General features: G+C 40.7%; 1 protein-coding gene across 1 annotated transcript in view; it reads left to right on the top strand.

The window, feature by feature from the left end:
- The window catches only part of COL22A1 (collagen type XXII alpha 1 chain), a 222,941-nt gene that overhangs the window by 77,401 nt on the left and 131,172 nt on the right, over nt 1–14,368 (top strand). Inside the window, exon 6 of the mRNA XM_084512133.1 lies at nt 6,637–6,748. Within this exon, the coding sequence (XP_084368259.1) occupies nt 6,637–6,748 (112 nt within the window). The remainder of the gene's footprint in view (nt 1–6,636; nt 6,749–14,368) is intronic.

Below are 14,368 nucleotides of genomic sequence, written 5' to 3'. Positions count from 1 at the left end.
TCATTTATACTCTGACTTCAGGTAGCTAATTGCCAGACACAGCTGGCTAAAAATACATCATTGAATTTCAGAATATGGCATGGTAGCCTTTTCCCTTTCCTTTTCCTTTTCCTTTTCCTTTTCCTTTTCCTTTTCCTTTTCCTTTTCCTTTTCCTTTTCCTTTTCCTTTTCCTTTTCCTTTCCCTTTCCCTTTCCCTTTCCCTTTCCCTTTCCCTTTCCCTTTCCCTTTCCCTTTCCCTTTCCCCTTTCCCTTTCCCCTTTCCCTTTCCCTTTCCCTTTCCCTTTCCCTTTCCCTTTCCCTTTCCCTTTCCCTTTCCCTTTCCCTTTCCCTTTCCCTTTCCCTTTCCCTTTCCCTTTCCCTTTCCCTTTCCCTTTCCTTTTCCCTTTCCCTTTCCCTTTCCCTTTCCCTTTCCCTTTCCCTTTCCCTTTCCCTTTCCCTTTCCCTTTCCCTTTCCCTTTCCCTTTCCCTTTCCCTTTCCTTTTCCTTTCCCCTTTCCTTTTCCTTTCCCCTTCCCCTTCCCCTTTTCCCTTTTCCTGTACATATTAGCAGAATATAACTAGGGGAGGTAACAAAAATGGCCACCTAAGGTGGTAATAGTCTTGCAGACCATATTGGAGAAATTGAATGAGTGTGTTCAGTATCTAGTGAACATGCAGGCTCTTCATTGTGAGCACAGGCAAACCATGTAAACTTAACTTTCATGAATGCAGAAATGTTAGGAAATAGAATTGATAAATTCTTGTATTTTCTGAAAGACTCCTAGGTGACACTATTCTTCCTAGGAATTCATACACTTCTCTACCAGAAAGTTTACTGCCATTGTCCTCTGCTAGTGAAAGTAACGTGCTGTCTTATCACAGGCACTACAGATTGCCATTTTCAGAAGTGTCAGAGGAACAGTAGCTGATGACAACCTCCCTTGACCTTGGCACTTGGCAGTACTCCATCAGTATCTAGACAAGGCTGATAATTCAGCTTGAAGTTTAACTAAGACCAGCATATGGAGCATTTCCTGCAAACGCCACTTAGTTTTATATTAGTGCTTGTGGCTGGAAATCCTCTGTGATAAATGTAGTCCAGACACATCACCTGAGGCTCCAATGCCCAGTGCCTTTCCAGATTCCTTTCTCACCTGATTTCCACGTTGCCCACAAAAAAACTTTTACAATTAGAAGTAGTCCAGTGGCCCCCCAACAAGTGTTACCTCGAGCTCCTTGGGAATGCAAAGCAGGAACCTTTTCTTAGAAAGTTTCTTTAGACAAAATAAGAAGCTAATGGCCCTGTCCTACTTTGAGAAGACTTTCCAAATGTGCACACTGTTATGTTTCTGGTTACTAAAACTTCTTGCTGTTGCTTTGGTTTTCTGAGTTTGGGTACTGTTTTTTTCTTGTGACAATCCCCTGCCCCCTAATACAGATTCTTAATGGAATCAAGCAGAAATCCAGCTTGTGATCAGGGGAACCAACTATGGCCCCTTCAGCCTCATCTTGAAATAATTACTATTAAAAAAAAAAAAAGTGGGTCTGTGAGACAGAGCTCTTTGATCATCCTTTAGCCACACTTTAGTGTGTGGCAGTGTGCAGTGTGGACATCCTTCCTGTAAAAAAGAATCTGTTGAATGTTAGAGGTAGACGATGTAGAAATTGTCTAGTGCCAAGTTTTACCAATCTTTTCCCTGCAACAGGCAGCCTACTTTCTGATTCTGGGAAAATGAGCTGCTTCCTGTAAGGGGCTATTACTTGCAAGTAAAGATACATTCGGCTGATTTGATCAGTAGAGCAGTGCATAAGAAATTGCTTTTCAAGCCAAGTATGCTGTTAGGCATCTAGGCTTCTCTTTCAGGTCACTGTTTTAATTTTAATGTTAACGGGCTAGGGTGTGCTGCTTTTCAGGTGACGTCATTAGGTTAGAGGGTTTCAGTGGCCCCATATTGTTTTAGTAGCCATAATGAAGTAGGAAGCTTATGATCAAAGAGTATTATTCATCTTATTAATTGTCATATTTATGGCATTACTGATTAAATAATTTATAAGCCATCTGGGAAACCACACCTGTCCTTTTACACACATAGGAAAAAAAATAATCCTTTTCAAGCAAAGCACCTGAGAACAGAAAACTTCCCCCCTTTCATCCTGTGCTGGAGCATGGTGCAATGGCTTGGTAACAGAACCTTTGTCCTTGCTAATTCAGCTAGATATGTTTCTTCCACTTCATTTTTGGAGAGGACTGGGAAGCTTTGTGTAGGACCTCATTTTCCCTGTAGCCCTCAGACAGCATTTGACTTGTGTCTTCTAACCATAGCTCAACTCTCAAACTCCTGTTTTCCCACATTTGGCTTTTTGGAGTTGGAGACATCTGTGAATTTTCTTGGATCCAGGGATGACGCCACTCAATGCCACTCATTGGCAGTGACAATGTGATTTGTTCTTGATGGTGGAAAACTAATGTGCAGCCCAAATTTCTGCTGTCAGTCCATCCCAGAAATGTAGTACAACAGACTAAATAGGCAGTAAGACATTTAGGGAAAGATCTAAGTGAACTGTTTTCACTGCATTGTTAGCAGCCAGGTAGTGCTGGGTGAAAGATTCTTTTCAAGTGTTGGAGAAATTATTACATAATAACTTATTTTTTAGCAGTGATATTTAATACTAAATTAAAAGCATCACACTGGTTCCCTCACAATCCCAGTCCTAGTCCTGAAGTCAACAAGGGAAGAACATATTCAATCCAGTGCTTCCAGGCACATGAAATAAACAAAATAATAAAAATAAAGACTATATATGTTTTCTTCTCCTTCAACTAGAATAATCTTGGAGATTACTTTCAAGCACAAATTTGTATGGGACTCTTCTCATGTCTTCTTTCCAGTCTCACCTGGGCAATCTGCCCAGACCAATCTCTCAACTCAACTGACAATATTTGGGGTTTGTTTCTTCTCCCTCTTAGAAATGGTATAGTACCTGTTTAAGGGAATACATACATGGTCAAGAGATACTATTAAGGAGATTCTGTAAATGGTCAGGATAGCAAACTTAAGATATTGCTCCTCTGATTTTAAAAATCTGCAACTTTTATTCAATCCTGAATGCAAATGAGGCAAAACATAAATATGTAATTATGTAAACATAAATATGTAATTATGTAAACATAAATTATGTGTAATTATTTACATTTTTTTTCCTCTTGACTTCTGCTTCATTCAATGCAAAAAAAAAAAAAAAAAAAAAAAAAAAAGATAATATGTACAATAGGTGGAACAGGTGGAAAACACCTCACTTCAGTGGTCTGAAAATTATGGTCTGTATGGGCTTCCATTCTAGTGAATGGAAGGAGGTAGGCACTGCCAAATAGTCATATGGCCTGTCTTTAGATAGGTCCAAGACAGATGTGTTGAGTCAGCTACCTAGATACTCCTGTATTTCTCTGCTGGCCCACAAGGAAACTGAGGCAACCTGCATACATCAGAAGTCTCCTGTTTTGGACAGCTAAAATTAGGTGAGGTGCATCCCATTCTCAAAACACAGTTCTTTGTTTAGTGCATGGCCTGATGCTGTATTTTCTGTAATGCTACTAAAATCCTTGAGGTAATGGACGATTGAAATGTCTATTGCCTCCTCAGGTTTGGTAGGCAATGAAATATCTAAGAGTGTGAGTCATTTCACCAGCTATTCACCAGCTACAGACTTTACTAGGTAAGGTTTAGCAAGGAGACTGAGCATCCTAAGCTCTCTTTATGTCAATGGAGACAAACATGCACTTTTAGCATCTGTTTTAGCATGAGATGAATCTTTCCCTAGAAGTGCATGTATTCAACCCTCTTTGCCTGAGAATCTATGTTATTACACTGTCTAAAGAGCTGACCTTTAGCTAGGTGAAGTGCTCCATGTGAAGTGCTCTGAGAACATGAATTTGTTTCATAGCTCTCTCTAAGGAAATTAGAGGCAATACCTGAATTAAATACAGAGCAAAATCATGGTGTAATTAAGACAAAAGCATTTGCTGATTTTGGGTGTGCACTCTGACACATTTAGAGCTCAACTTTTCCATGAGACTAAAAGGCACTTCAAATTTTCAAAAAACAACCCTTGTTCATTTCTAAATTAAAAGTATATCAAAAAAATTTCAAGTTGTAAATCCATAGCCTGAATACGAAAAAGGTATAGTGATTTACTGGTGTGCTTTATTCAGTTCTGAATGCAATTGGACACTATAAGTTGTATGTGACCTACCCTAAGTACTGCAAGTTCTGCTTGCAAATAGTCCTAATAGCCTTGTTTGCATTTCATTGTGTTGTTTAGGAATCTCAGGGAAAAAAAAAAAAAAAGAGAGAGAGATGGAATAAACCTGACTCTTGGCTTATATCTACTGCAAAAACACGCTAGTGTGCACACCTCAATAGTTACTTGTGATGTGAATGCTAACTTGAGTTTTTAGAGAAAGATGAGTCTAAGTTTGGATCTGAGCTAACTTAGCAGGAAATCCTTGTCACTGTATCTTGTACTTGTGTACCTGAGCAACATTCAGCCTTACAAGGTCCATGGACTGAGCAATTCTTCATGGCTTTTAGACTCTTGTGACTTGACACTGTGACATGGCTTGGGCAGCTTTTCAGCCCTATTCATTCACACCTTAGCTCCTGTGAACAGTGCACAATTTTCCTTGCCTGCCAGTACTGGCTCTTACCAGCAAAGCTCAACTGCCTTCCTCGATTTTCTGCAGCTGGTGTAGATGAAGGATATGTATTGCATGATGAAATGAGCTATGGGAGAGTTTATATGGGCGACTCATACTGCATACTGTTTTTCATGTGATAGCCAGCAGGGAGCTCTCGTGTTCTGGTAGGGTCTATTTGCTACGATTTATAGCTGCAATCGTGGCTGATTACTGCATGTCAGAAGGGTGTATCACTAGCGTTGCTGCAGAGGTGATTATGAGGTGGAGCCATGAGGCCCTGGAGCATCTTAACTGCCTATTTGCCCTCCTGAAAGTCCAGTAAGAGCTGAAAATAGAGTGGGCAGGAGGGAAAAGCTGTTGACAGCCAAGAAAGTTACTGTAATACAAAAGGCCTCAACTTGGCACCAGGCAACCATTTCTGTCTTTTCAAACAATTAAGATTATATTTCTTCAGAAAAAGCAATTTCTTTAGAAAAAGCTCCATGTCAGAAGTTTTGTACTTTATTTGCTGTCTGCTGTCACATCTTGATCTGCCTGGAGGCTGGACCACACATTTTTTTTGCACCTATTTATTCCTATAAATTTGAAAAATGATATCATTAGGCAGGTTCCTTTTCCTATTGCAGCAGTTTTGAAGTCCTGCTGTGGCTTTCAGTGGAAAAGATTCACAAAGGGAACTAAGAAGCCCGAGAGTTTTAAGGCTTAAGTTCACTACACAAAAATGTTTGTCAATTCTGAAAAGGATTTAGGAGCTCACTAATTGAACAATGTTGAAACTCCTGTCATAGTTCAACATCAATTTACTAAAATAATTTGTTTTAATATCACCAGTTTCATGTATTGGAATACATCCATGGGATACCATATGTGCAGTCCCGTGTCTGAGAGGGGAAGGAGATGCTGGAATAACCCCAAAAAAGAAAGACATGGGTTCTGTTTTAAGCCACAGAAACACAGAATCACAGAATGGGTGAGGTTGGAAGGGACCCCTGGAGGTCATCTTCACCAACCCTCTGCTGAAGCAGGGTGGCCCAGGACTATGTCCAGAAAGCTTTTGGGGATCTACAAGGAGGGAGACAACACAACCTCTGGGCAAGCTGTTCCAGTCTTCAGTCTTTCCTAAGTCACTCTTGGCCTGGCTTTTGCACTGTCTTTGCCTCTAACTCCACAGTGTGTCTGGTTCTGGGAGCAGCTAACAGTTTGGATGTGCATTCTGTGGAGGTAGTTTGGAGGTAAATTCAGGATAGTTGAATCCACAGAGCACTGCAGCTCCAGGATCTAGATACATTCAGGATCAAGGCACAGTTGTACCCACTCTGTCCCTGGCAGGGTTTAGTACCTGGGACTTTGCGTCACAAAAGCATGGGCTCTTTGTGGCTGGAAGGACATTGGTGCTAGAAATGCATAGACCCACATGAACAGCTTGAGCTTGAGCTAATAAGCCTTGTCAGAACAAAGTCAGAAGCTTGACACAAGTGTCTGCAGTCCAGATTAACCACTCATAGTGATGATCAGTTAATTGGACTAGGTTGTATTAAAACTATTAGAAAAGTGTATGCAAACAAGTGTCTTGCACTAGCAATTTTCAGTAAGTATTACAGTTTGCACACATGCATTTTTCAACCTTATCTTAGACTTTCCAGGGATTAATGAATTATATAGTATTTTCAAGGCGCTGTGGCAATGCAAACAATAACTGTTGATTTCTGGAGAACTTTATTTTAATTTCTCCAAGACTTGTTACATTTTGACTCTGAGCTTGGTTTTGAGATTTTGGGCTAAGCAGATTAGGCCACATGAGAATTTTGTTCTGGCTTTTCCCAGCAACAAGGTTAATCTCTGAAGTGCTACATCTGTGGGCTAAGATAACCTAAGTACGGTTATAGACATTCCCCACTGCTCCCCTTTGTGTATATAGCAGCCTGATCAATGCCTTGTATTTGTACTTCTGATACGGACAGGATTTGACCTGATGGATTCGTTCAGCGTGAAACAGATCTTTGGAATGAAAGAAAATGGAATTCAGAGCTCTTATGTGCGACTTGGAAGTTTTCCTGTTGTTCAGAAAACTGAGTGAGTACCCTGGTCCTTCACTGTATTTTTGTCTGAGACTCTGATTTTTGTTGTTTGGTTCCTCTAGGTTTATTGTGAAGTACCTGGTACCTACAGATATTCTGCTGCTTTCATCAGCTCTTTCAGTCCCGCTGGCTCAGAATTTATAAAAGGTGCTTGGGATCCTCTGTACCAACTTGAGGCTTCATGCTGGTAGACAATGAGCCGGTCACAGTGTATCTCAATGGCTGTGAGGAGCAGTATTAAGAAAGTCACAAAATAATTTAGGGCCTAGTAAATAGACTCTAAAAGGAATATTTGGTAGCTCTCCTGTTGAGATACAGAATCATAGAATCATCTAGGCTGGAAGAGACTTTCAAGACTGTCAAGTCCAACCATCTTGAACTGGAAGTGCAGGTCGTGACCTGGTTTTCTTTCTCCGCAAAGGGCACAGGCTCACGTCTTCTATCTCATGGATGCAGCTGGTGATGTGAGACTAGTCCCCACAGAGGTCTGAGCTTCTTCCCCTGTTGGCATCATGGGCAGATGGGAGATGTGGGTCACAATCTGTGTGTCTGTCTCCAAGAGGTTCTTGCATATTCTACATCCTGGGCATAAATGGAGGTGCAGCTCTTGATCTGAATCATCACAGAGTAGAGATCCAGTGGGCAGGGCTTTGATCTCTTTGGGATTGCAGAAACGAGATAGGATAGCTCACCCACCATGGTGACACCACCTCTTCAGGAAGGTTGGGTTGGGGCAGTGGGGAGAAGGAGTTGCACTGTGTGTGAGAGCAGCAGGGAGGCATGGAGCTCAGTTTGACAAAAGTGTTTTAAGTAGGAAAAGTAAAGATTTAAGTTTTCTTGGGTAAAAAGTAAATGTTTAAGATTTCTAAAGTTTTAAGAATATAGATCTTGGAGTAGTCCAGTAGTTTCTGGGATCCGAAAAGCTCTGTGAACTAACTCTATGTAATTGGAAGAAACTCCTGCTGTCTTTTGCTCCTCTGTCCTTTTGCCACATATGTAATGTGAAAATTAATTCCAAAGTGAAGATAATGACAGACTAATACAATGTCTAACAGTTGTGGAATTGTTCTGACCATAAGGAACTGAAGTTCAGGCAACCTTGAACATGTTTGCAGTCCCTTTTTGGTTTTTAGGAGATACTGAGTATTTTTTTCATTAAGTCCTGTAGAGACAATGTAAAACTGTCTACAGGATCATTTACACCATATTATTTCAGATATTTTTAGAAATATTAGCAAATAATACACTTCATAATCTGAATGTCATTTGTGGCACTGTAGTGTATCTTCTAACATTTTTCTTCTAAAAATTACCAAAGTAACTCCCCTCACTGTGAATTGTATAATGATGGTGATTCTCTGAGTTCAAGTGGGTTTTCTGGTGAAAGCTGCAGTTCAGAATATATTAAAATATATTTGTTAATTGCAAGAGACCACTTTGTAGTAGATATTATCAGTTAGCTAATAAGGTTTTTGGCCTCATAGAAGAAGGAGCAGTTTTTAATCCTGTGTCACCATCAGTTTGGTCCCTGGAGCCTTTTATAACCTGAGGCTGCCAGTTGTGTCGTAGGCTATCAGACTGTTTTCTCTTTGGGTTGTCATTTGAGTTGTGCTAGCATTAGCCTTGAAAAGAGTGAGTGCATAATTTCACTGAGTAACCACAAGCCATAGATTGAATTGTCATCATTAACATCTTTGCAGTAAATTTCACTCTGCTGGTTTGAACTTCAGCTTAAAAAATCGATGGTAATTCTTTTCCTTCTTACAGATGAAGGCTGTTTTTTGTTGTTGTTGTTGGATTTTTCATGTTGTTGTTTGTTTGTTTTCAGTTTTGTCTTTTCTATTTAGCTCACTGCATCTTTGAGATTGTCCCGTGACTTTCATTTGCTTGATTTCACAATATATGTTAATCTTGTAGCCCACCTGGATTGATTTGCTCTTCTCTCCTCTCTTTCTTTCTCTCTCTATATATAAACACAACATAAAGAGTCTTAAAAAAAAAGTCCAAAAATGGTTTATTGAATGGAAAACTGTTTGCTCTAATGCCCATGAATGATGTCAAGTCTCAGGGCATGTAAATTCATCATCTGGAAGAAGGCCAACAAACTAAGGCATCTTGGTCTTGACAAGTAGTGTATACATCGCTGATGTGTGCAGGGAAGGAAATAAACCTTTTTCTTTTTTTTTTTTTTTTTTTTTTTTTTTGTCTTACAACAGCTTGTGGGTACAATCCTTGCTTGCTGTGGCTTGTAATAACAAGCAGTAGTGTACTCTATCACTGGAGAGAGTTACCATCAGGGCCTGTGTAGAAAGTAGCTCTCAATGCAGGGAACTGCAGCTTCTACTTAAGAAATTCTGGGAGTGTTGATCTACTGAACTGGAGCTCTGGGAAACAGGACTAATGCAATCCTCAGGTGTATAAGCAGGAACTTGCAAGTATGGGCTAACTATCTCTGTTATGAGGAACTCTGTCAGCACTTCTTTGTCCAGTCTTTGTGTCCATAATTCAATAGATAAGAATGAAATGAATGGAAGGTTAAAGAATCAGGAAACAAGTCTAATAGTGAGAAACTCAAGCACAACACAGTCAGGTAAAATTAAGAAGAAGTTAACAACTGGGGTGATCACCACTTATAAGCACCTTTGGGGAATGAAAGGTTAGTAGAGGGTCTTTGATGCAATGGATAGTGGTAGATTGAAAGCCAGTGCCTGCCTGTTAACATCATCAAAAAACAGCTTGGAAGAAATGCACACTTTTAATGAATGCATTTACCCTCTGGAACAACTTACCATGGATTATAGAGAGCTGTCCATTTGCACTGCTTTTAGAAATTAAGAGCTGAAGCACTTTGTTCTTGTTTTTGCTGTTGATGTTCTCCCAGAAAAGCTGAGGAAGCAAAGCCAGACCAACCAGCTATGATGACTTTCCATCTGCTCAGATTGCATCCATTTATTTGTTCATGTTGTTTTTAAAATAAGTAGGATATTTTTGCCCAGTCTTTTTTTTTTTTTTTTTTTTTTTTTTTTTTTTTTTTTTTCCAATTGTCTATTTTGCCAATTGGGAGTAAAGTATCCTAAATTAGTACATTGAAATGACTAAGCTTCCTTTTAAATGATTAACAGAAACATAGAACTAAGGAAGATTTTTTTTTCTGTTTTCAGCCTTTTGCATTTTAACTTCCATACTCCTGTGGTTTGGGAATGAAACCAAATGGATATGTCACTGCAGAAAGTGTCTGCATATTTGGTTCATTTTACTTGTTGGATGTCAGGATTCAGAGATGGTGCATATAGGGTCATTGCTCACAGAAAATGAAATCTCATAAGGCTGAACAAAACTGATAACTGGAATAATAAACAAAACAAAAACATCTGTCCTGTCTTGCAGATAACCTCAAGCAACATTTAGCAACTGATAGCTACATCTCATAATTAGATACAAAATCGTTAACCAAGTAATATATTTAATTCACTTTATTATCTGCTTAAAGGATTTGTATCATTTTATATAAACACTCGTACTTTTACAAAGTGCCAGCTTAGTTGCATGGGAAATGTGCCTATTAATCTTCCAATCTGGAGCCTACACCCATGAACTTTCTTCCCGTTCATAGTGAGGCACCCTGCGAGTGATCAAATGCAACAGACAGGATGCAATCTGTGTCCTGGGCACTGCAGGACTGGCAGGTCTCTCTAGCTGCCTGAGGACTAGTCTAGTGCTAGTGCTTCTCCCCACAGCTCAGGTAGCTGGGGCTCTCCTGCTGTTTGCTCATGGCTCCTCAGTGGATCTTCTGTGCCCCAGATCTTGGGTTTGGTTTATTCAGGCATGTTTCTCTTCACGGTTGTCTTGGCTAATGACAAGATTTTGGCTCACTATCCCATTCTCTCCTCCGTTTATTTCTTCTGGTCCTAACTCCAAAGGCTTTATTCTGCAATGTATATCCCTCAGTCCCCTTTTGCCTGATCTGGCTCCAGCCTGGCTTGGTTCTTATCCCAGCTGCCACCTCACAGAACTTCTTGATGCTTGGCTGGCTGTTCCTGTCTGGAATAGCCTGCTGTTACTGCCCCTTCCCTTCCCTTCCCTTCCCTTCCCTTCCCTTCCCTTCCCTTCCCTTCCCTTCCCTTCCCTTCCCTTCCCTTCCCTTCCCTTCCCTTCCCTTCCCTTCCCTTCCCTTCCCTTCCCTTCCCTTCCCTTCCCTTCCCTTCCCTTCCCTTCCCTTCCCTTCCCTTCCCTTCCCTTCCCTTCCCTTCCCTTCCCTTCCCTTCCCTTCCCTTCCCTTCCCTTCCCTTCCCTTCCCTTCCCCCTCTTCTTCTGCTTCTCATCCTCCTCTTCCTACTTAGTGGTTAGTGGTTTTTAGTTGAGGTGAAAATGGTCAGATTTTCTAGGTGTATTCATTATGTCCCTTCCTCACCAAATGCAAACACCTTATTAATAACCATTACATTCTGTGTCTGAAATGAGAACCGATAATCTTATTTTTCTCCACTGTATTATTGTTATAGATGTAGGATATCACTCTGATTGTTACAGATGTAAGCTCTTATGCCAAACAAAAACATGTAAGAAGGAGGATATATCGTGTAAATGGAAAATGGCTAAGAGAGTCTCCTGCCTGGTCATTATCATCTTTTCTTTGTAGAAGTTGTGATTTACCTGACCTTGGTGATGGTTTAATTAACTCTTAGACCAACCTGCAGCACCAGAGGATTCCCATGTCTTGGAGTTTTATAATGAGCTCTTCTGCAATCCATCCTGTTGTCAGAGTTATAGACCAAGAAGCCGGCAGAGAGCTCCCTGTAGGTACCAGCCATCCAGCAAAGCTCCATAATATGGATCATCAGTTCAATTCAGCCTTGAGTGAAAGAAGGAAGTAAAACATACCTAGGGACAGCAATTCCTGCCCTTGGATTCCTAAGTATAGCTGGGCTTTTAGATGGACATCACTTTTTAGTGAGGAAAGAAATGAAAGCTCATAAACAGAGGTGCTGTTATTTATGCAGTAATGCGTCTCTGTAAAAGATGCAAGGACCAAGGACTTGAGAAACAGCTTTTATCATATCTTCAGAGCAATGAGCGTTTTTAGGTTTGCTTTTGGCAGGGAGCCTTTTTCTGTCTGGTACTTGCAGTCAGTTCTTCAGCACCTTAAAAAATCAGTTGAGGTTGACAGGTAATAGGTCATTATAGCTTTCTATCAGTGTAAGTCAACCCAATGGACCATTTGCCAGTCTCTGTGTGACGATGTGTGGCCAGACTCACAAGGATATTTAGGTACCTAATTCTCAGTTATTTCTGTGGGTATTAAGCATCTGAAAACCTTTTTCTGAATTTAAGCTTGCATGGTGATATTCCTGTTTCCAGATCAAAAGTATACAGAGAGACTGTCTGAGCTCAGAGGCCAGCAATCAGCTCTTCCAGATTTGGTTGTAGGCTGTCAGGCCCAACATGGTATCATCACAAGGGATTAACTTCAACCACATGCCCGTATACCTACCTGCTCAGCAAAGCAGCGATGCCACAGTTACAGACACTGCCTTTAATTTGTACTAGGAATGAAGCACGCCTGTATACATGGAGTTGTAAAAGCAACAAGGAAAGGCAGCATGGAAAGCAAGAGTCAAGCTGCTGTTGATGTGATAACAGCAAACGTGTTATGGACCAGGACAGCTAAGCACCCCCAGACCTGTAAATCTGCCATCTTGTGCCACCTGGGGATTAACTGAGAAACCATTTTCCTGCTTTGCTTTAATTCGGGAGGAGGTTAGAGTTGGTGGTGGTGTGTAGCCAGAAAAATAAGTCAGTAGGGTTCTTTTGTGCCTAAAAGGCAAACCAGAGTCCTAAAAATCTGGGTAGGGACGCAGCCCACTAAACCCAGCTGTGATGATGAAGGTAGGTGGTGAGGAGTGAGTTAAGTTAAATGCACTGGGCATCTATTCTGAAACAGCAGAGGTTTAGGAGCTGAGCTACAGGGAAATTTCCATACAAACTGCACTCTCATGTGGAAATGTTCAAGAGGATGCAGTGATAAGAAAAGTGTTTTTAGCTGTCAGTCTTCCACCTTGCTGAAGTTTCTTGATCTGTCAATGATGTTAAAAGCCAAGCAAAGCTTCTTCTTTGACAAACACGGAGACAATGAGTGTCCAAAGCCATTTGACAGGAAATTTGCATGAGGGCATGTCAACAGTTCAAGAGACCTGGCTGGGTGCCCTCTCGGGAGGGCTGATGTGACCAACTTTGCTCCCTCTTGCCAAATATCCCCTAGTTTTTCTTGGTGGTTTTCAGTGCCCAGTCATGCCAGTTTTATTCTCCATGGCAGCTCTGCCATGTGACAACTGACAGGCTTCTTGTTTCATTGTTAAGGGAGGGAATGTCTGGTTATTTTGTGTACCACAGGGGAGATCAATGCTGGCATGAGGTGGATCTGTGACCAGGGAGGGATGGTTCATGAATGCCTATTACTGAGAAATAAGACAGCCTTGTCTGCTCTCCAAAGGGAAGGAGCTGGTTTAGTTTTCTCTTGTGCTGGAAGACTCCAGAAGGTGCCTTTGCCCCCAGTGGGAAGACCAGCTTATAATGATGCATAGTCTCCATGGGCTTTTTATACAGCAAAAACTACAGCAGTGGAAAAAAAAAATCACAGTAATACTTATTCTGAAATTTAAACTTGGCTAAAAATACAGGAAATTCAAAGCACTGAATAAATGATGATTGAATATTTTGGCCTTCAACTTTTGCTGTAAATGTAAAACAAAACATTCTGGAAATGCTGAAGATGACATTTTTGCCTTAAACTCCAGTAACAACTTCTAGCTTTGCATGCCGTTGGGTTAACTGTGCCAGTTTCTGCATAGCAATGGTCTGTGTTGAGTATTCAGTATTCCTTAAGAGTACTCTCTTCACTGTTTTGCTCTTTTGCTCTTTATTAACTGCTGCTGTTGTCTTTTTTTTTTTTTTTTTTTTCCTAATGGGTGCTTATGCCTGACTGCTCAGATGTCCAGAAGCAAAGACATGATATTTAGGAAGGGCCTATTTAGGAGTAATCAGAGGAGCAGGCTGTCCTGGGCATTAGGAACAATGAAGTTAGCTGGGTAGCTGGGACTATTCAACTGGGAAAAGAGATTGCTTAGAGGCAATATAAGTAAAGTTTGCAAAATCATGAATGCAATAAAATAATAGAAAAATAATTGGTTCATTGTGTTGCACCGTTATAAAGAGAGCATAAAGAGAAATCATAAAGAGTTGGAGGGAGGGAGAGCATGTTTGTTCCATTCATCCTCATTCCTAGATGTCCATTTATGCCTAGTGACAAAAAATTGTGATTTTGGGTTAATTATCCCTTCTGTCCAGCTCATTTCTGGTATGTTCTTATGTTGGGGTTGAGTCAAACAGTGCTGGTTTTGGTTAATTCAGACTTATGCATGGACCATGGTGTCACAATGAACAAATTTCTGCCTAAGGTACTTGTAAAGTGTGATTTGAGAAGGTTCTGTTCTCCCAGGCCACCAGCCAAGGAAAATATCCTTGGGCAGGAATGAGGTGTAGTGCCTATTTTGGGGAAAATATCACAATATTTGTTACTATAATTTGGTACATTTATAGAGGATTTCAAGCATGCCTG

This window comes from Aythya ferina (assembly GCF_964211825.1).
Source record: "Aythya ferina genome assembly, chromosome: 2".
Classification (NCBI taxonomy): Eukaryota; Metazoa; Chordata; class Aves; order Anseriformes; family Anatidae; genus Aythya; species Aythya ferina.
The sequence above is the reverse complement of the archived record's forward strand: the minus strand, read 5'-3'. Positions and strand labels throughout refer to the sequence as shown.